Source organism: Peromyscus leucopus, chromosome 22 (assembly GCF_004664715.2).
Source record: "Peromyscus leucopus breed LL Stock chromosome 22, UCI_PerLeu_2.1, whole genome shotgun sequence".
In the NCBI taxonomy this organism is placed as follows: Eukaryota; Metazoa; Chordata; class Mammalia; order Rodentia; family Cricetidae; genus Peromyscus; species Peromyscus leucopus.
The window spans coordinates 2,069,583-2,090,427 of NC_051081.1; the positions used below are offsets into that span (position 1 = coordinate 2,069,583).

The 20,845-nt window shown below is 62.1% G+C and overlaps 1 protein-coding gene across 2 annotated transcripts; it reads left to right on the forward strand.

Annotated features, from left to right (window-relative positions):
* The first annotated feature begins 9,333 nt into the window (after positions 1-9,333).
* On the forward strand, positions 9,334-16,717 carry Tle5 (TLE family member 5, transcriptional modulator). 2 transcript variants are annotated; one of them, XM_028862784.2, is made up of 7 exons: positions 9,334-9,556; positions 11,099-11,196; positions 13,855-13,918; positions 14,393-14,437; positions 14,587-14,649; positions 15,314-15,388; positions 15,777-16,717. In XM_028862784.2, exons 1-7 carry the CDS (start codon positions 9,530-9,532, stop codon positions 15,996-15,998), a joined length of 594 nt encoding a protein of 197 aa, XP_028718617.1. In that variant the 5' UTR covers positions 9,334-9,529; the 3' UTR covers positions 15,999-16,717. The 2 variants fall into 2 exon arrangements, with proteins under 2 accessions (XP_028718617.1, XP_028718618.1); XM_028862785.2 differs by having other exon boundaries at positions 15,780-16,717.
* Positions 16,718-20,845: the final 4,128 nt, after the last annotated feature.

Here is a 20,845-nt window from a genome sequence, read left to right on the forward strand (position 1 = left end):
CTCGGCTCGGGGAGCCGCGTCTCGGCTGGGCTCGGCTCCTCCCCCGAGCGCGAGGCCGGGAAGAGAGGCCGCGGTTCGTAGCTGGCCTGAGCGCCCTCCGCGGCCGTCACCGTCTGCAGATGTGCGGAAACGCCGTGGCCTGGCTCGCCCGCCCCTTCTCGAGCAGGCCTACTGTGTGCGGATCAGAAACGCACGCCCTGCTGTATGCAGTGCATTCCTGCAGCAGCCGCTGAGTGCCAGACAGGTCACAAGTGTGAACGGAGTGCTTCCTATAGAGAATGCGCTGCTGATGCGGCAGAGCCTGCTGTAGCTGAGGCATTAATGTCACACCTACTGTCTACCAGCCAGCCGGGCACGAAGGGAGCGCGTACTATATATAAAACGGCCCCTTTCAAGACAGCACATGAGCTGAGTGTTTTCCAATAGTCAACGTATGCCAAGCATGGATGCCGTGCCTGTTGTATACCAGACATCGGTACAGCACCTACTGTATACCAAGTGGAGCCAGTCCCCTGTGCGTGGACTAACTCACAGACCCGGGAAGTGTTTTCCTCCTTCCAGAAGGACACGAGTACACAGTCAGCACTCAATCAGTACGTTTGCGATATTAGTAAAAGAGACGGAAAACTTGAAAGCCAGGCGCTCTCTGGGGTGTGAGGTCGCCTGCAGGAGGGGGGCCCTGCCCCGGGGCTGTCCCCGAGTCCAGAGATCTCAGCCTTGAGATAAGGGGCAGGGGAGGGTCAAAGTCCCCTTAACTAGTCGGTTGGGGGTGTGGAGAGATCACTCCCCGAAACTCTGTCGAGCCCTGTCCCCACCCCAGGTGTTCACTGCCTGGACAAGGGGCTCCCGGTGGCCCAAGGAGTTCAAAGTTCGCCTTGCAGCTCCCAGGTGCAGCGGCTCAGCCTGAGCATCCCGAATGCCGGGCGGGTGACAGGCATGCGCCATCAGACCCGGTCACTTTTATTTTTTTATTATTTTTTTTTTATTTTGTTTTTCTGAGACAGGGTTTCTCTGTGTAGCTTTGCGCCTTTCCTGGAACTCGCTTTGTAGCCCAGGCTGGCCTCGAACTCATGGAGATCCTCCTGGCTCTGCCTCCCGAGTGCTGGGATTAAAGGCGGGCGCCACCACCGCCGGCCACTTTTATTTTTGTGTGTGCACACGGCTCCCTTTTCTTTCACTTCCTCCCCTCACCCCCGACCAGACAGGGTTTCTCTGTGCAGCCCTGGCTGTCCTGGAACTCGCTCTGTGGACCAGGCTGGCCTTGAACTCAGAGATCCACCTGCCTCTGCCTCCCTAAAGGCGCTCGCCACCGCCTGGCACCTTATTTTATGTGCAATGCTGTTTTGCCTACATTCATGTTTGTGTGAGGGCGTCGGGCCCCCAGATCTGGAGTCACAGGCGGTTGTGAGCCCCGTGTGGGTGCCGGGAACTTAACCGGGTCCGCGGCAGGAGAAGCCGGTGCGCTAACCGCTGAGCCCCAGTGGTATTACCCCTCTCCCACAGGGGCAGATGGTGGTCACTACTCCAGATACAGGCACAGGAGGCCTGGTACTTTGAAGTCCTCCTGGGCAACACAACAAATAAAAACAAAATGGGGAGAGGGTAGAGAGACGGCTCAGCGGTTAGAGCACTGGCTGCTCCTGCAGAGGACCCGGGTTCGATCCCAGCACCCACATAGTTACAAGCCTGTAAGTCCAGCTCCCGGGATCCTGACTCTGATTTCTGGCCCCCTCAGGCACCACTGAGCCCCTCCCTCCTCATCCCACCCCGTGCTCTGCTCTGTTTGGGGTTCACGGGTCAGGGGTCCTCACTCGGTAAATTATCATCAAGCAAGGGTCCCAGGGGCTGAGGGGGGCTCAGCCGGTGAGAGCCATGCAAACCTGGGGACCTGAGTTCAAATCCAGCACCCACATATGGCACTGAGTGACAGCCTAGCCGACCTGGGTCACCCAGGCACCCCGGCCCAGGGCGACACAGCAGAGGAGAACACCGTGTGTGTGTGGCCTGTGCTGCTCTGGCCTCCACGTGGCTGCACATGGGTGAGCACACCCGCAGCCACACGCGTGTGCCACTGGGGGAGGGATGGACTCATGAACAGACTGGCCCTGTAACCCAGGCTGGCCTGGAACCCACAGCAATCCTCCTGCCTCAGCCTCCTGCAGGCTGGGCTGGTGGTGAACCTGCCTCCATCTGTGTTCAGTGCCGTGGACCCTTTAGCAGCGGGGACCAGGCTAACTCCGTGATGGTGACACCCTGAGCCCCCGTGTGTAGGTGGACACCCCAAGGCCAGTAAAGAATCCAAAAGGCACCAGGTGTGGGAGCTCTGGTCCTTCATCCCAGCACTAGGAGGCAGAGGGAGGCCGACCTCCGTGAGTCTACACAAGGAAACCCTGCCTTGAAAAACCAAACAAATAAATTAAATAAAAGAATCCCAAAGGCCTGTCATCCCAGCAGCTGAGAGGCCGAGTCAGGAGAATGACGGGACTAGCCTGCCGAGCAGGAGGGACTAGGAGTCACCCTGTGACCTTAGTGAGCCTGGGTCTCGAAGTCATGAGCACTGGGGGCAAGTGAGGAAAACCGAGGCTGCAGCAGAGGCAATGGCCTGCCACCCCCACCGGGGGCCCCAGAGCCGAAGTCCAGGCTGCCACACCCGGGGCCGCCGCTCCCTCCTCCCAGCCCTGCCCTTGGACCCTGGATGGAGGGTTTATGGGGCCCACGTGGGCTGGGGACAAGGCCAGGGACGAGGCCAGGGACAAGGCCGCTCCCTGCCTCCGAGCCCAAAGGTAAGGAGGCCTGGGGGAGCGCATGGGACACTGGGTGGGGACCCAGGGCCTTTGCACAGCCTGGAGATTGATCCCCACACCCAGCCCCGAGCGAAAGTGTCCTTGTAGGCCACCTGTGCCTCGAGTGACCCGCAGGGCCGTCCTCTTGGAGTCCTAGGCTCACCCCGTCCTGCCTGAATTAAAACATCTTTGTTTCCCCTTTATTCTCATTGCTTAAAATATCTTTTAAAAATGTACTGGTGTTGCTTTTTTAAAAATTTATTTATTTATTTTTATTTTATGCACACTGGTGTTTTGCCTGCACTTGTCTGTGCGAGAGCGTCCAGTCCTCTGGAACTGGAGCTGCAGACGGGTGTGAGCTGCCGTGAGGGCGCTGGGGATTGAACCCGGGTCCTCTGCTCTGAACTGCTGAGCTACGTCACCAGCCCCCTTAAAAGATATCTTAAGAAGAGATCTCACTACGTCATAGCCCAGGCTGGCCTGGAACTCACAAGGATCCTCCTGCCTCTGCCTCCTGCGTCAAGTCGTGACGACAGCCCTGACCCAGCTGGGGCTTTCTGGTCAGGAGTGACCTCCCCAGGCTGCGCCTCTCTGTGCTGTGCACCCCGGGAGCAGGAACGGTGATTACAGCGCCAGGCTCCACCGACATCGGCAGGAGGAGATGGTGCCTGCCCGGCACACGCAAGGTCCCGGGGTCCATCCTTAGGGGAATAAACCAGCTGTGGCGCACGCTTGTCGCTGGGAGGCGGGTCAGTAGTTCAAGGCCATCTCCAGTTACATGGTGAGTTGGGGGTCAGCCAGAGCTACATGAGACCCTGTCTCAGAAACCCTGATAATGAGTAGTGGTGGAAACAAAAACTCCTCTGTGATAGGTTACAGCCTCTTTCATAAAACCCCCGCCCAGAATCCCCAGTGAGGGGCTGGGGGCGTGGTCAGGGTGGAGCCCCGCCTAGAAACCCCAGTGAGGGGCTGGGGCGTGGTCAGGGTGGAGCCCGCTAGAATCCCAGGGGGGCTGGGGCGTGGTCAGGGTGGAGCCCCGCCCAGAATCCCCAGAGGGGGCTGGGGGCGTGGTCAGGTGGAGCCCCGCCTAGAATCCCCAGAGGGGGCTGGGGGCGTGGTCAGGTGGAGCCCCGCCTAGAATCCCCAGTGAGGGGCTGGGGGCGTGGTCAGCGTGGAGCCCCGCCTAGAATCCCCCAGTGAGGGGCTGGGGGCGTGGTCAGGTGGAGCCCGCCTAGAATCCCCAGTGAGCTCGGGTGGAGCCCCGCCAGAATCCCCAGGGAGGGCTGGGGGCGTGGTCAGCGGAGGGGTTGCGTCAACCCTCAGTGCAGATCCCCGACCGGGAGAGCTTCCTGCGTGGAATGGGTGGAGGCGGGGACTCAGCTCAGCACCCTGCAGGGCCCAGGATGTCCCACTGGGACAAGATGTCCCCTTGTGCAGTGTCTGCATCACCCAGGGGACCCCCGGCCTAACCGACTGCTCCATGCTGCGTCAGTCTGAAACACCCCGACCGACGGAGCCCGAGCCACCCAACCCGGAAATGACGTCACCACCCTCCCGGCCTTGGGGCGAGCGGCAGCCAATCCTGGTGAGCCAGCGCCGCCGCGTGGACGATTCCGGAACTGCAGCCTCCTGCGGCTGTCCGACATTTTATCCATGTAGATGTTAAATCGGGTGTGGTCCTGGCCACCGGACAGGGCCCGGGGTGCTGGGACGTCACCCGCGCCCGCGGGGCGGAGTCACCACCGACCCGGACTCTGGGGGCTCCTGGTGCTGGACAGAGGGCCTTCTGGGGATGACGGCCCCCGCGCCCAGTGTTAGGGGCAATGCACCTGCGGAGCCGGCTGGTTCCGAACTGAGAAGTGGGTCGGTGTCACACCCCGTCATAGACAGAGAGACGGAACCGGGTGCGTTCAAGACCCCCAAAGGGAGCAATGCGGCGAGACCGGGGCAAGCGGTGGCCGTCCGCGCACAGGTCGTGGGCTCCTGGCCGTCGTGGGCTCCTGGCCGTCGTGGTCCTCGTCCCCCTCATGCACACAGGGTGGCCCTCGCCAACGCGCACAGGGTGGCCCTCGCCAACGCACACAGGGTGGCCCCCGTCCCCCTCATGCACACAGGGTGGCCCTCGTGCACACAGGGTGCCCCTCGTCCCCCTCGTGCACACAGGGTGGCCACCACACATTTTGGCAGCTCAGTGCCAGCACTTGGGGACAGTCCTCCAGGCCGACCCTAGTTCAAATCCTGCTCTTCAGGAAGCTGCATCCGTTGAGCGTTGAATTGACCTTTCTGGGCCCCTCAGAGCGCCGCAGCTTCCGACTGGGAAAATCCTCACTCACCTCCAGATTACAGAACTCATTTGCTCGGCCCCTGGGCACTGCGGACACTGAGTGTCCAAGGGGCAGGCGGGGCTGCCCTCCGTGTCCTCACCCGGCAGAGTCAGTCAGGGGAACCAGGATGCGCTCTGGCCTCTCTCCTTACCAAGCTGATTCTCTTTGTTATGATTCCGAATTCTTTTATTTTTCAAAAAGGGCTTCTCTATGTAGTCCAGGCTGGCCTCGAACTCACAGAGATCCGCCTGTCTCTGCCTCCTGAGTGCTGGGATCAAAGGCGTGCGCCACCACGGCCCGGGTGATTTTGAGACAGGGTTTCTCTGTGTAGCCCTGGCTGTCCTGGATCTCACTCTGTAGACCAGGCTGGCCTCGAACTCACAGAGATCCTCCTGCCTCTGCCTCCTCAGTGCTGGGATTAAAGATGTACACTACCATTGCCCCGTGATTTATTTATTTTTATTTTATATGTGTGTGTTGTCTGCAGATGTCTGTGCACAGTGTGCAGTACCTGCAGAGGCCTGAAGGAGGCGTCGGGTCCCCAGAACTGGAGTCACAGGCGGTTGTGAGCCCTGTGTGGGTGCTGGGAACCGAACCTACGTCCTCTACAGGGGCAGCCGGTGTGCTAACCACTGAGCCGTCTGTCCAGCACCGTCAAGTTTATTCTGCACCCAGAGTGCAGCAGGGAGGCTGGGCAGGCCAGGGATCCTCCTGTGCCCGCGTCCTGCCTCCTGGCACAGCACCTCTCCACCAAGCCCAGCCATGCACTGCCTTGAACCCGAGTCCTCATGGCGTGTGGTAAGCCCTCTCCCACCTGAGACTTCCCAGCTGCAATAGTTTCGATTTTTTGAGGCAGGCTCTCTTGGAGTCCAGGCTGGCTTCAAACTCACCTGAGTAGCTGAGGATGGACCTGAACTCCCGACCCCCTGCCTCAGCCTCCTGTGGGCCACCCCGCAAATGGAAGCCATTAGAAGGACACATTAGGGACCAGGGAAGACCAGAGGGAGTAAGCCAGGCCTCCCTGATCCCACACAACCCCGGTGTCCCTGCAGACACACTCAGCCTCCAAATTACACTGTCCCCGGGGAGCCTAGGCCAGGCCTGAGACAGCAGGTGACTCCCTGAGAATTCACCAACACAACTGAGGAGGCTGGATGGGGGGGTCCAGTCCAGCTGCGTCCCCCCACTCCCGGCCGGGCCACAAGCTCCTGAATAACCAGGGGTGGTGGTGCATTCCGCACTCTGGAGATGGAAGCAGGGCCATCGGATGTTCAGGTCAGCCTCAGCTACATAAGGAGTTGGGGGTCAGTCTGGGCTACATGACACCCTTCTTCAAAAAGAAAAATAAATAAATAAAAATAACGCCAAGTAGTTTGAGAGTTGGGCCCTGTCCCGGGTTTTGGAGATGAAGGAATGAAGGCAAGGCGAGCTGATTAAATACTTAAATGCACGCAGCACCAACAGGTGGGGAGGGCAGAGGTCACAGCCGCCATTGGGTGCCCGAGAAACGGGACCCCATGGGGCCTGCGAGGGTGCAGTCTGGCTTGCGTGTGTGGTCTGCAGCGCTGGGGGTCCCAGGGCCTGTGCTCAGCCAGAGACACCACACCACAGCCCGTGGGTTTTTGACATAAGGACTCATGTAGCCCAGGCTGGCTCCAGATTCACTGAGGAGCTGAGGCTGTCCATGAACTTCTGATCCTCCTGCCTCCGCCTGCTAAGGGCTGGGATGACAGGTGTGTGTCACCACTTTCTCTGGCTCCAAAAAGAAGAAAATGTCGTATAAAGTCCTAACAATATACCCTGTCCACAACCCAGTTTTGACTCTGCCTGGATGACACCGGAATCATCCACGGCTTGTGCAAAGGCCCTGGGGCAGGGTTGTTGGAGGAGCACTGGCCGGGGTGGGAGGAGGAAGACTCAGGCCTCAGGCCTGTGGGTGCCTCCTCGGGTTTAAGGCACCCTGCAGTCAGGGCTCAAGAAATGCTCAAGAGGAAACAAATGGACAAAGGAGCCCCCTCCCACCCCCCACCTCCACTCCCCCCCCAACTCTCACCCTCATCCCACTACTCCTCACCTTCCCCTTCCCACCCTCCGCCCCCACCACTCCCACCCCACCCTGGGTCAAGGAGTCTCTGCTTGACCTGGCCTCACTAACTGGACACTGGTCACCATGCAGCCCGAGATCCTCTGTGTCCATCGGGGAGGATCTGAGTGTCCCCAAGGACTCGGAGCTGCAGACCAAGTATGGGGGGGGGATGGGCATCAGAGGAGCCCAGACTCCCCCAGTCCGGCCTGAGCTGTTCTGTTTCGGGTGATGGCTTGAAGCCCCCGTTCTGGGATTTTTACACAAGGCTTTTTGGGAGGGTCTCATGTAGCCCAGGCTGGCCTCAAACATTTGCTTGCCTCTCACGGTGAGTGGCGGGCCCTTGCTGTGAACCCAGGCCTTGGCTGGGGTGTCTGGACCGTGACAGGGTGTCACTCAGTGTGGAGCTGGTGGAAGGCAGGTATAGTGGTCAGCACCCACAGGGCCCCAGACACACAGAGAAGTCACAGGGCGTCCCGGGGCCTCCTGGGTAATCGCTCAGCTCCAGCCAGTGTCCCAGAGTCACCTGCCTTCATGCCACCCCTCAAAAGGATCAACACAGTGGAACCCGAGTCTGCAGCCCCCTCCGCCACCTGCTGTGTGGTCTTGGCCAGGACAACTTCCCGCTCTGCCTCCCGCTCTCCATTCCCTTAGGGACGCTGGTAGATCCTTCCTGTTCACGTGTTTACCCCGGAGCCTGGTGCAGACAGGGGATCTGGAGAGACGCTCAGCAATGATCACGCTGGCTGCCCCTGCAGAGGACCCAGGTTCGGTTCCCAGCACCCACACTGAGCTCAAAACTGCCTGTGACTCCAGTTCTGGGGGCCCAAACGCCCCTTCCGGCCTCCACACGTGCTACTCACACACGGTGCCCAGACTCACGCTCAGGGACGATGCACGGAATAAATACAAACCAGAAACAGGAGTGTCCCGACCCAGGTCTGCCATCCCAGCTTTTGGGGGACTGAGGCAGAAGAACCCCAAGTTCAAAGACAGACAGGCTGGGTCACTTAGTGAGACCCTTGAAAATAGGGGCTGAGGCCTGGCTCGGGGGGCAGAGTCCAGACCTGAACTCCCAGGAGTGGACCAGGCCTGGCGGCCACTTGTTCCTCCACCCTGGCTTTGTGGGCCACCTGAGCATAGCAGTCTCCGGTATGGGACAGGGGGTCTTGCTATACCGCTCAGGCTGGCCTGGAATTGTAGGAATCCTCCTGCTTCAGCGTGCTCTGAAATGTTGAGATAATGGGTATTAGCCCAGGGAACTATTTTCCTTTTATATATTTATGTGGTTTTTTTTTTTGGTTTTTCAAGACAGGGTTTCTCTGTGTAGCTTTGTGCCTTTTCCTGGAACTCACTTGGTAGCCCAGGCTGGCCTCGAACACACAGAGATCCGCCTGCCTCTGCCTCCCGAGTGCTGGGATTAAAGGCGTGCGCCACCACCGCCCGGCATATATTTATGTTTTATTTATTTTTTATTTTTATTTTTGAGAGAGGGCTCATGGAACCCTGGCTGTCCTGGAACTCACTCTGTGGACCAGGCTGGAGATCCGCCGGCCTCTGCCTCCGGAGTGCTGGGATCGAAGGCTGAGCCACCCCCAGCTCCTGTGGCCCTCTTTACCTTTCTGTTGTTTTGAGACAGGGGTTCATGTAGCCCAGGCTGTACCGGAATTCACGGTGTAGATGAGGCTGGCTTCCACCCGCCTCAACCTACCTTGCACCGGGGTTTAGTTTTTGTTGCCGTTTTGAGACCCGGTTTCGATTAGCCCAGGTTGGCCTGGAACTCTCGATCCTCCTGCCTCCACACCCCAGTGGGCGGATGACAGGCCTGGCCCCCATCTGCGGCACGAGGGTCACCGTCCCACAGACGGTGCTGGCCAGTGTGGCACCCCCCCCCCCAGCCCTGCCAACCCAGCAGCCCTCCCCGTTCCAGAGAGGACGAGGCGCATCATGGGCGCCCCATCAATGCCCCTTGGAGCCCGGGCGCCCAGGCTGTGGGTCTGTGGCCTGGGGGCTGTGGCGGGCGGGGGCTCGGGGGTGGGGGGCACCGAGGCGGGCCTGGGGCCGAGGCTCGGGGCCGCGGCGGGGGCGGGGCGCGCGGGCAAGGTCACGGGTGGGGCGTCCGGGCCTGCGCAGTGCCGGGCGCGGCAGGTGGAGCGGGAGCCCGGGCGGCACCGCGTCGCCATTACACAATAGCGCGGGCGGGCGGCGGGCGGCGGGCGGCGGGCGGCGCAGGAGGCGGGACGCGGGGCCCCGGAGCTGCCGATCGGGGACAAAGCGCGGCCGCCCGGCGCCCCCGAGCCGCCCGAGCCGGGGCGCAGCCCGCGCCCCCCGCGACTGACATGATGTTTCCGCAAAGCCGGCACTCGGTAAGGGGGACCCCGCGCGCTGCACCCCGGAGCTCGCCCTGCACCCCCCCAGCTCGGCTCGCTGCACCCCCCCCCTAGCTCGGATCGCGCCTGTCTCCCCGCCCGGGGCCTGTCCCAGGGGCTCCTCACGCGCCCCAGCTCCCACAGGCCCGTCCCCCAGCCCGGGGCTCTGTCCCCGGGGTCTTTGCACCCCACAGCCCAGGCCGTGCGTACACCGCCGGCCCAGCGCTGCATCCTTCAGCCCGGATCCCTGAACTTTGATCCCGGCCCCGAGCCTCCCCACCCCTGCCCATCCCGACTCCAAGGCTCCCCCCCAGGATCCGGAGCAGCCTGTCTCCCAGCCCAGGGCCCCGCACCCCACTCCAGCCGCATCCGGCCTGTCTCCCAGCCCTGGGGCTCAGGCCCAGGGCTGCAGCACCCCAAACCCAGGCCGCGCATGTCCTCCAGCCCGAGACCTTGCACCCCCACCTCTGGGCTCTGCACCCCCCCAGGCCCAGCTCGCTAATAGCTCCAGACCGGCCTGCCCCCAAGTCCAAGGCCCTGTACTTCCTTCCACCTCAGATCTGCCTTGTCCCCAAGTCTGCTGCCCCGCACCCCCGAATCCAGGCCCCCCCGCACCCCTGCCTCTCCCTCCAGCTCGGTCGGGCCTGGCGTCACCATCCGGGCCCAGCGCCACCCCCCAGCCTGGCCCTGCGTCCTCCAGCTGCAGGCCCCGCACCCCAGAGGCCTGCCTCCTCCCAGCCCCCATCCTGCACCCTCAGCACCAGGGTGTGGGGGACCCTGCGCCCCTGTAATGCCCATGGTGTCCCTGCCCTGCCCCTGTCCGGAGCCCGAGGCCCCCCAACGCCTGCACCCCCAGCTCCAGGAGCCGTCCCCCCCCCACATCCAACCGGGGCCCATCTTGCCTCCCACCCAGCTCCCATAGCCCTGCACCGGCACCCTGCTCCCAGCCTTGCCCCCCAGACGCTAACTCTGCTCCCCAGATGCGAGGATCTTACACCCCAACTCCTGGCCCAGTGTCCTCAGATGCCAGCCCTGTGCATCCCCTCCCCCCAGGGACACCCCTCGGCCCGCCCCCGCCCGCTTACCCCCCCCCCCCCCCCCCGCCAGCTACAAACTCCCTCCTCGGCTCCCAGGCCTGTGTTCTCCCCATGGCTTTGGCTGGGGCATGGGGGAGCCCCACGAGGCCCCCCCGGGGCTGGGCAGCTTTGGGGGGCCCCCTCCTGAAAGAGCACACCGCTGAGGAAACAGGTGTGGTGGGGGTACCCCAGGAAATGTGGGGTGGTAGCTAGGTCCGTCTTCCAAGCTGGCTTTGAAAGGAGGCCGGGGACCCCTCGGGGCAGCTGGAGGACAGGGATGCACGGGGGGGGGGGCCCCCAGATGACCAGCGCTAAAAGCGCCCCATTGCCTGGGGGCCCCCAGACCCCTCCTGGCTCCCGGGTGCTGCTGGGGCCTGCAGAACAGCAGCCCAGGAAGTGGGGCGTGGGCGGGCAAGGCGCTCACCCTCTCACCCTCCCGCACCCCCCCCACCCCCACCCGCAGGGCTCCTCCCACCTCCCCCAGCAGCTCAAGTTCACCACCTCCGACTCCTGCGACCGCATCAAAGACGAGTTCCAGCTGCTGCAAGCTCAGTACCACAGGTGAGCCCGGGCCAGGGGGGCCACGCGCACCCCAGGATGTCGGAGTGGCCCTGTGTTGCGGCCTGGAGGAAGGCTGGGAAGGGGCGGAGGCTGGAGGGTTAGCAGTTCAAGGTCGCCCTCAGCCACTTGGCAAGTTGGAGGCCAGCCTGGGCTACCTGCCACCCTGTGTTCAAAACGAAACCAGCAGCCCCGTAGTGTGGAGGAGGAAACTGAGGCACAGTGCTCATGGCTTCGGAGGCCGCGTCCCCAGGGAGCGTGAGCCATCAGCCCGGGTTCACACAGCCCTGCTCCCTCTCTCTGCCCAGTTGTGGAGTCCCACAGACCCTCCGGCCGGCGGGCTCCCACAAATCCTTTTCCTGTTTCTCGTGTGTGAAACCCGAAGCCCAGAGAGGTCAGCAGTTTCCAAGGGGTTGCACAACACAGAGGCAGCCTGAAGCTGGGGGGTTGGGGAAAGGGTGGCCCGGAGTCCCCATTTGGCCCTGTACCCCAACGGTGAGTGGGCGTGGGGTGCAGGCCCAATGACATTCCAGCTCCCAGACACACAGGCTGGAGGATGGAGGCATTCTGAGCCAGCCTGGGGTACAGAGCAAACCTCTGTCTCAGAAAACAATAATAATAATAATAATAATAATAATAATAATAATAATAAAGACTTTGAAAGACCTTCAGATTTCTCCAAGAAAAAGAGGAAATCTCAGATTTTGTGAAGCTTTTTTAAAAAAAAATTTATTATTTTTACTTTTTGGTATTTATTTTGCGACAGGATCTCATGTAGCCCAGGCTTTCCCCAGCTCCCTTTGTAGCCAAGGATGACCTTGAGCTGACAGGCAAGGAAAGGGTTCAGAGGGGCTCCCTGTCCCAGGCCTGCGAGCTACCTGCTGGGCCACACCCCCAGCGTTGCCATTTTGCAGCCCCACCCCCCCACCCCCGGGGCTCTGGTCTCCCACTTGGATCCGTGGTCCGCCCTTCTCATGGCGAGAGCCTGGGGATCGCAGGCCGCTGTGCACCATCCCCAAGGCGAATGCCCTCTCTGAGCTGCTGTGCGCCGGGCCTGGGTTCCCTGCTGTGTGGCGTGAGGGTGAGGAAGTCCCCGTGGGAACGACATCCACACTTTGAGAATGAGTTTCCTGGGGATAATTTTAGTCTTTTCTCCCTTTCTCTTGGGGCTCACGGCTGAGCCACACCCAGTCCGGACTTATTATTATTTGTGCGTGCGTGCGCGTTGTGTGTATGTGTGCTTGTGCGTGTGTGTGTGTGTGTGTGTGTGTGTGAATGAGAGAGAGTTTGTGTTTGTAGCCACCGCATGACAGGGGTGCCCCCCTCGGTTTCTGGACCCCCTGTGCCGCTGCAACCCTCACGGAGTGGGAGAACAGAACACAAGCCTGGGCGACCCAGGCCTGGAGCTGGGATTCGAACCGCAGTCGCTTGGACCGGCGGAGCCCTGGTGCCAGCCCATTCACAGATACTCAGTTACTTTGTGAAAACAGGTTGGGCTGTGCGACCAGGCTAGACCTGCCAGGGTGGGTCCTGGCCTGGTGAGGGCTTGAGATCCCCTGTGGCTGCTTTTATTTATCTGTCTGTCTTTGTTGTTGTTGTTTTTTGAGACAGGGTTTCTATGTGCAGCCCTGGTGTCCTGGATCTCACTCTGTAGCCCAGGCTGGCCTGGAACTCACAGAGATCCTCCTGCCTCTGCCTCCTGAGTGCTGGGATTTTTATTTTTTAGATAGGGTAGAATTCGTGGTTATCCTTCTGTCTCTCTCACGTTCTTAAGGTTTTTTTTTTTTTTTTCCTTGTTTGTTTTCTGGATTTAAAAAGAAACGTTTCTTACTGCATTTTTTGGGGTGCCATGTACAGTGTGAAGGTCAGAGGACAACTTGGGTGTGTATCATTTCCCTTCTTCCTCTGCGTGGGTTTCCAGGCCTGGTGGCCAGCGCTGTCAGCAAGCACAGGCCTTCTGACCCCGCTGACCCCTCACAGTCCTGGCTACTTCAAAGAGGAAGCAGCTGAGGCCCAGAGAGGTAGAGCCGCTGGCCTAGAATCACACAGCATGGGGACTCAGCTAGGGAGACAGCAGGGCCGGGCATGTAGACGGTTCCTGAAGCCAGGATCCTTAGGGGCCTCTCCGGCTCCGTCCCACTCAGCCCTGGCCACCTCAGTCTCTTTAGTGTCTGTCTGTGTGTGGAGAATTTCCCTGGACATTTGCCGGCTGTGTGACCTTGAACCGCTCACTCACCCTCTCTGGGCGCCCACTGAGTCACATGTTAAGATGGAGGGTGAGTTCTGCAGACCTCATCAGTCGCTCACAAGGGCACCTCTGCCTTGGTGGTTGTTATTTCCTTGAGAATGCTCTCATAATTTCACAGCGGTTGTAACTGAGGCGACCCTGCTCGCCCAGGGTTGCAGAAAACCCCGGGGGGCGCCCTTCAGTGCAGCCAGATGTGGTGTTTGGCCGCTTCTCGGTGCACAGCTCACAGCTGGGGCTCAGTTGGTGATGCAGGCCTGTCACCCACCCAGCACGCAGGAGGCTGAGGCAGGGGGGGAGGTCGGGAGTTCAAAGTCATCCTCAGCCGCGTAGTGAGTGAAGGCTAGCCTGGGCTACCCGAGACCAGAGAGTTTTTAGCTGGTGGCGGGCCCTCCGCCTCCCTTGTGTGTCCTCAGCCTCAAGCTGGAGTGCGACAAGCTGGCCAGCGAGAAGTCAGAGATGCAGCGGCATTACGTCATGGTAAAGTCCCCTGGGGGACCCGGGGGTCAGGGCGGGCGACCCCGGGCCCCCCACACCCTGCAGGTGCCTGCTACCGAGTCCCCGCGGCCGAGGGTGGCCCGGCTGCCAGCCCAGGGAGTGGCTGAGGTGCGCCGGCCCGCATGCATGCACCCTGGGCCGGCCGGGACGCTGCCCTGGGTGGCCAGCGGTCCACAGCCGCAGCCAGCCAGCCGGAAGCCACGGGAAGCCCCCGCCAGCCCCCTCCCTCCGGGCTATCGGGCATCTCTTAACCCTTCTGTGACCGGAGCCCTCCCAACCCCAGCACGGGACCTGTCGTTCCCTGCAGGGGAGCTTGCTGGGGTCTTAAGGGCGGGGGTCTTGAAGGACAAATAGGAGCTCATTGGATGGGGGGGGCGCGCGAGGAATGCTGGGCTGTGCGGTGAGAGCCAGGCCACCCCCCCTTTGGTCCGTGACGCCCTTCTCCCCACCCCACAGTACTACGAGATGTCCTATGGGCTGAACATCGAGATGCACAAACAGGTGAGCATCCTCCGTCCCCTCCTCCGCCCCGGTGCCCTGTGACCCCCCTTACCCCCCCGAGGTGGGCCTGGGTGGCCGCTGGCATGGCCTCAGCCCCCGTGCCCTCCAAGTGCCCCCCAGGAATTGAGGGGGACTCGTGTGTGTTCCAGGCTGAAATCGTGAAGAGGCTGAATGGGATCTGTGCCCAGGTCCTGCCCTATTTATCACAGGAGGTAAGCAAGCCGCCGGCAGGGGGCAGTGCGGCTCCCTCTGCGCCTGGCTGGGCGCCCTGCCCCGCGGGCACAAGCCTTCCCTCTCGGAACTCAGCAAAGAGCAGCGCAGCGGGGTCAGACCCCTGTGACCAGGGCGTCAAGGGACCCAGGTGGGCGGGGCCAGGAGATGGGGTGCCTGGGTGGGCAGGTGGCTCCTGCAGACCAGCTTTCAGAAGAGATCCCCAGCTGGATTCCTAACCCCGCCCTCCCCGGGCCCCGCCACCCGCCCCCCCCCCCCCCCCCCCCCCCAGCGCGAGGCCCCGCCCACCCAGCCAGGCCCCGCCCCCCCAGGCCCGCCCTCCCAGGCCCGCCCTCCCCAGGCCCTGCCCACCCGGCCCGCCTCCCGGCCCGTCCTCCCGGGCTCCGCCCCCACAGGCCCTGCCCACCGCCAGGCCCTGCCCTCCCGGCCCGGCCACCCCAGGCCCCGCCCTCACCAGGCCCCGCCCTCACCAGCGCCGTCCCCCTGAGCACCTAGGACAGGCTTCCCTGTGCATTCCAGCGGTCGCCCCTGCAAGATGCTCCCCCGGTCCCCATTTCCTTGCATCAATCCCTTTCTCACGTGATTGTCCTTTGCCTGAGAGGACAGTCACCTGACCCCTCTGTCCCCTCCCCTTGCCTATTCCAGCATCAGCAGCAGGTTCTGGGAGCCATCGAGAGAGCCAAGCAGGTCACGGCTCCCGAGCTGAACTCCATCATCCGAGTAAGTCGGAGCCCCCAGTGAGCGGGGGACAGGTGACCCGGGTGGGCAGGTGACAGGAGATGGGGGACCCAGGTGGGCAGGTGACTGACAGGGGACCCGGGTGGGCAGGTGACTGACAGGTGACCCGGGTGGGCAGGAGACAGATGATGAGGACACAGACGGGCAGTTGATTGACAGGTGATGGGGACCCATGAGGGCAGGTGTCTTGACAGGTGCCCTGGGGGGGACAGGTAACCCGGATGGGTAGGTGTCAGGTGATCGGATGTGTAGGGGCAGGTGACCCGGATGGACAGGGGACAGGTGACCCGGATGGGGTCACAGGTAGGCAGATGACCTGGAGGGACAGGGGTCAGGGCCCTGTGCTGACCCCGTCCCCCCCACCCCGCAGCAGCAGCTCCAGGCTCACCAGCTGTCCCAGCTGCAGGCGCTGGCCCTGCCCCTGACGCCGCTGCCCGTGGGGCTCCAGCCGCCATCCCTCCCGGCAGTCAGCGCGGGCACCGGCCTCCTGTCGCTCTCCGCGTTGGGCTCTCAGACCCACCTCTCTAAGGAGGACAAGAACGGACATGATGGGGACACCCACCAGGAGGATGACGGCGAGAAGTCGGATTAGCTCCTGGGGAGGGGGGAGGGGAGGGGGGAGGGGAGACAGGCACAGAGAGGACTCAGTGTTCCGAGGGCCACACAGCACACCGCTCGGTCACTACCCAAGCTTCCACCCCCCCAGTCCTCGTTCCAGCCTTCTTGCTGTGCACTGTGGGCCTAGGGGACCCCAGAGGGACACCCCAGGCGACATACAGGGAGCAGTAAGAAACCCCCACCTGCAACATTTCCCCGGGCCACGGCCACCAATCTTGGCCCAGAATGTACACGACGCAACGCTAGCTGTCCCTCTCCACCCTGTGCACCCCGAGTCCCCGTCCCCTTCTCTGTTTCCCACACTGCACACCTGCTAGGTCCAGACCTCCCCCGACCCCCAGCTCACCCAGCTCGGCTCCCTTGCCCACAAAAGAAAGGGACAGAGAGGAAGCTGTGCGAAGGCTGGGGACTGCAGTGGGTGTGGGCACCCACAGACTTCCCTTCTCCCCTGTCCCAAATAAACGTGAGGGTTCTGAAGTCGGTTTGTTTATTATTCCGTTTTTGCCCTGTATTCTTGTCTTCTAAGAAAGGGGATTTAAAGAAAGAAAAAAGAGAAAGCTCAAAAGTGCCCCACGCGTGTCTGTGTATATAGTTAGCTTTGGTGAGTCGTCTTGGTCTCCCCGAGAGACGGGAGATTGCTGTACTGAGGGTGGGGTCTAGCTGTGCCTTTAAAATAAAAACGTGAAAAGGTTGGCCGCTGTGTCCCTGACTCTGTCTTGTGGGGTGGGGACCCCTTTCCTCAGGACACCCCCTATCCCCGGACAAAAGGCCCCTCGGGCGAGCAAGGACCCCGAGAGGGTGAGCCACGGACACAGGGTCACACAGCAGAGCTCACGGGTGTGCAGAGGTGGCTGTGGCATCCATGGGGACGTCACCTAGGCCTGCTTACCCTCGGAGAGACGCCTGAGTGTTCCCTGGAGCCCTTCCAAGCTAGGCCGTCTGTGGGAAGGTTCTGGCACGAATCTCCATTTGGTTTTGCTTCGTTTTTTACATTTACTGGTTTACTGTGTGTATGTGTGTGTGTGTGTGTGTGTGTGCGCGCGCGCGCGCGCGCGTCCACTCAGATGCCGTGCGGGAGTCTGTTCTCTCCCACCACGTGGGCCTGGGGAATCTAACTCAGGATGTCAGGCTTCGTCGCAATCAGGGCCATCTCAGGGCCCCTGTTTCTGTTGGACTGGTTTGGCTTTTTTTGAGACACGGTCTTTCTGTGTAGCCCAGGCTGGCCTGAAACTCCTCACAGAGATCCTCCTGCCTCGGTGCCACCGGCCCAGACTGCCTTTGTGTTTGGAGGCACGTTATTGCCAGAGCCCAGGCCTAAGGACCAGGAGGCCCAGAGTTCACCCTGGATCCTGGGGTGCTGCGCCCACTTGGGTTCTTTAGCCAGAGTCCAAGGGTCTAGGGTATCCGAGGCCTCTACCTCTGCTCCTGGGAAACCAGCCGGAGGAGCCCGGGTGACGGGGACCTCGCCTTTGCCCCCAGGGCTTCTGCGGGGGCGGGGGGGGGCAGTGTTCTGCCAGCAGCTGGGGTGGGGGGACCCCAGGGAGAGCACCACCTGGTGAGCCAGCCTGACCTTGGGTAGTTGATCTGCTGATGGGCTGGTCTTGTCGCCTGATACGTGGGGGAAGGTGGGGTGGGGTGGGGCAGGATGGGGAGGGGGCGACCCTAGAGCTCCTCATGCCCAGTGGAGAACTGTGACCCCCCAAGCGCTGCCCCATGTGTAGTCCCCCAGGGGACCTCCCACCACTCCACGTGTGTCCCCCATCCACTCTGTGTTCTGGGGTCAGCTTGTGGCTCGGGGACTCTACCCCAGGGCCGGGCCACTCTCCGGGACCCTGGGCCCCCACCCTGTCCCCAGCAAGGAGTGGACACCCAGGCAGTGACTGTCCCGTCCTCCTGGGAGGCTGCCCCCTAAGATCCATCCTAGGGTGAAGACGGTAAAGTGTGTCTCGGAAATGACTCCCCTTTCCTGTGGTGTAGACGGGAAAACAGACCCACTGAAGCTCAGGAAACCATACAAGGCTGCAGAAGGGTGCTAGGTCCCCTCTGGGTCGCCAGACTTTCTGTTGGGGTCTCTGCAAAGAGAGTAAGTGGGGGGGGCAAGGCAGCACCCCAAACCAGCACGCCATTAAAGCACCTCCGTCCCCGACGCTTCAGATGAACAGGAGATGCCCAGAGACTGCAAGCCGCCGGATCAGGTCACACAGCCAAGCACACACGGGGACACCAGAGGGGCCCACAGTGGTGACGTGGAGAAGGGGGGACTGCGTGGTGGGCAGGGGGCGGCCACGTCCTCCTTCATTGTCTTCCTCCTGTCCTGCTGCTCCCCCGACGCCCACAGGACGCCCTCGGTGACAGGACTCGGCCCCTGTGGAACCGCTGCTGCTCCAGGGTCCAGAGCGCCTCCGGAAGATGCTCAGGATCTCAGGACAGAGGGACTGGGGGTCCTTGTGTGATGGGGGGGGGCAGCGCACGACCGGCCGGGGCGGGGACGCAGACCCCAGACACACGGAGAGGGACCTGGGGGTCCTTGTGTGATGTGGGGGGGGCAGCGCACGACCGGCCGGGGGCGGGGACGCAGACCCCAGACACACGGAGCCCCGCGTTGCTGCTGCCGACTCCAGGGTCCTCCCGCAGCTCTGGCTCTGATTTGCACCCCCTCCTCTGTTCCCCCAGGCTGTGAAGCTCTTTATTCTTTGCTGTTCCTGCTGGGTCCCTCCTCCTCTTCCCACGTGTCCCCTCCCCACCCTCCCCTGCAGACTGCTCCACTGCCAGGCCCCCGGGGCCAGGCTGCTGGCTGCCAGCCAAGCCCCAGACAACCTTGACCGCCTCCTGCAGCAGCCACCTTCCTCCCCTGCCCTCCCCTCCCCTCCTCCCCTCCCTCCTCCTCCTCCCCTCCCCTCCTCCCACGTCCTGTCCACCCTCCTCTCCTCTCTCCCTCCTCCTCCCCCTCTCCAGCTTCATTTCTCTTGCTCCCGCTTACCCAAGCCTCCTTCCAGCTCCCCTCCACGGCTGCAGGGCCTGCGGGTGGCTAACGTCAGGTGGCCCGTGTCAGGGTGTCAGGGTGTCGGGGCCCCCAACCAGGGTCGTGCAGGGAGAGACCTCACTGTGCTGCTTGGTCCCCGACAGGTCCCTGGGTCCGACCACCCTGCCACCCAGGAGGCCGAAGGAGGGACGAGGCCCAGTAGGTGCGGTGGGCCTGACTTCCTGGGTTCATCTCCAGCAACAGAAAGGCGCCCCCGCCCCCAAAGCCCAAACCCTCGAAATCACTGACCCAGCCTACCCTGCAGCCATGTTCTTTTCCTGGCCGACTTCAGCATTTGTCGGGCACCTAGGCAGGGCAGGCCCTGACTCCCGGCACCCTCCCTCTCAGGGAACCCACAAATGGAGGTGAGGGCGAAGGTAAGAAAGCAGGAGCGGATTTCACAGTGACGGGGAGGTGGCAGGAATGATGGCCCAGGACCGCAGGTGACCGGGATGTGACCGGATGTGACACCTGCGAGGGGCAGCAGAGACCTGTCTGTCACCTTAGGCGGGGCTCCACCCTGACCACGCCCCCAGACCTCACTGGGGATTCTGGGCGGGGCTCCACCCGACCACGCCCCCAGCCCCTCACTGGGGATTCTAGGCGGGGCTCCACCCTGACCACGCCCCCAGCCCCTCACTGGGGATTCTGGGCGGGGCTCCACCCTGACCACGCCCCCAGACCCTCACTGGGGATTCTGGCGGGCTCCACCCTGACCACGCCCCCCCCTCACTGGGGATTCTAGGCGGGGCTCCACCTGACCACGCCCCCAGCCCCTCACTGGGGATTCTGGGCGGGGCTCCACCCCGACCACGCCCCCAGCCCCTCTATTGTCCTTCTGCAGCAGGTACAAGGGCCCTGAGGTCCCTGCATGGTGAATTACCAGAGTCCTGTCTCACGCAGCTGAGCAGCTTGGGAGTTTTTCTGAAGGCGATGGGAGCTATGGAAGGTCTTGAGCTAAGGGGAGAAGTTTAGGTGGGTTCACATTTAAGTGGGTGACCACGGATATTGGGGAGATGAAGTCACCGGCTCTCTGGGGTGTGAGAGTGTAGAATGGTCGCACTGGTTAAGCATTTTCTTTTTTGTTTTGTTTGTTGTTTTGGCTTTCCGAGACAGGGTTTCTCTATGTAGCCCAGGCTGTCCTGGAACTCACTCTGTAGCCCAGGCTGGCCTCGAACTCACAGAGATCCACCTGCCTCTGCCTCCCAGTGCTGGGATTAAAGGCGTGCGCACCATGCCCTGCCGTTAGGCATTTTCTAATCTCACTGTAAGTCTTTTTTAGAATCTCCAGGTTAGGGAGGAGGTGTGGAGCGGGGTCCACTTGGCGCAGGGTTCAGGGTTCAGGGTTCAGGAGCCCCCTTTGTCCGTCTAGCGGCTCAGTTACTGCCTAGCAAGATGTGGCCCCCTCCATCCTCAGCCAACCTCGGTGCCTCCCGGCCTTCCCAGAGGCAGCCCACCCTCCCTCCACTTCCAGGCCGCCGCAGCAAGAAGCAAGGGGCCCACAAGCGGAGATCAGAGCCCCCACCCCACGCCCCCCATTCTGATCCGACCAGCGTTTAGTTAGGGAGAGCTCTGAGAGCCAACTCCTATGCGGTCTGCAGCACCCCAGCATCAAACACTCGCATTGAGGAAGGAAGCCTCAGGGAGTTGTCTAAGCAGCCCCGTGAGTCCAGGCTCAGTCTGGCCGGGGCTCCTGCCCTCCCCAGAGCCCGTCATTAGCCCAGCCCAGGTTACGGCAGGGGGCGCCTCTCTGGCAAAAACCAGGCACTAAGTTTGGGGGAGGGGTGGCGCCCCCGGGT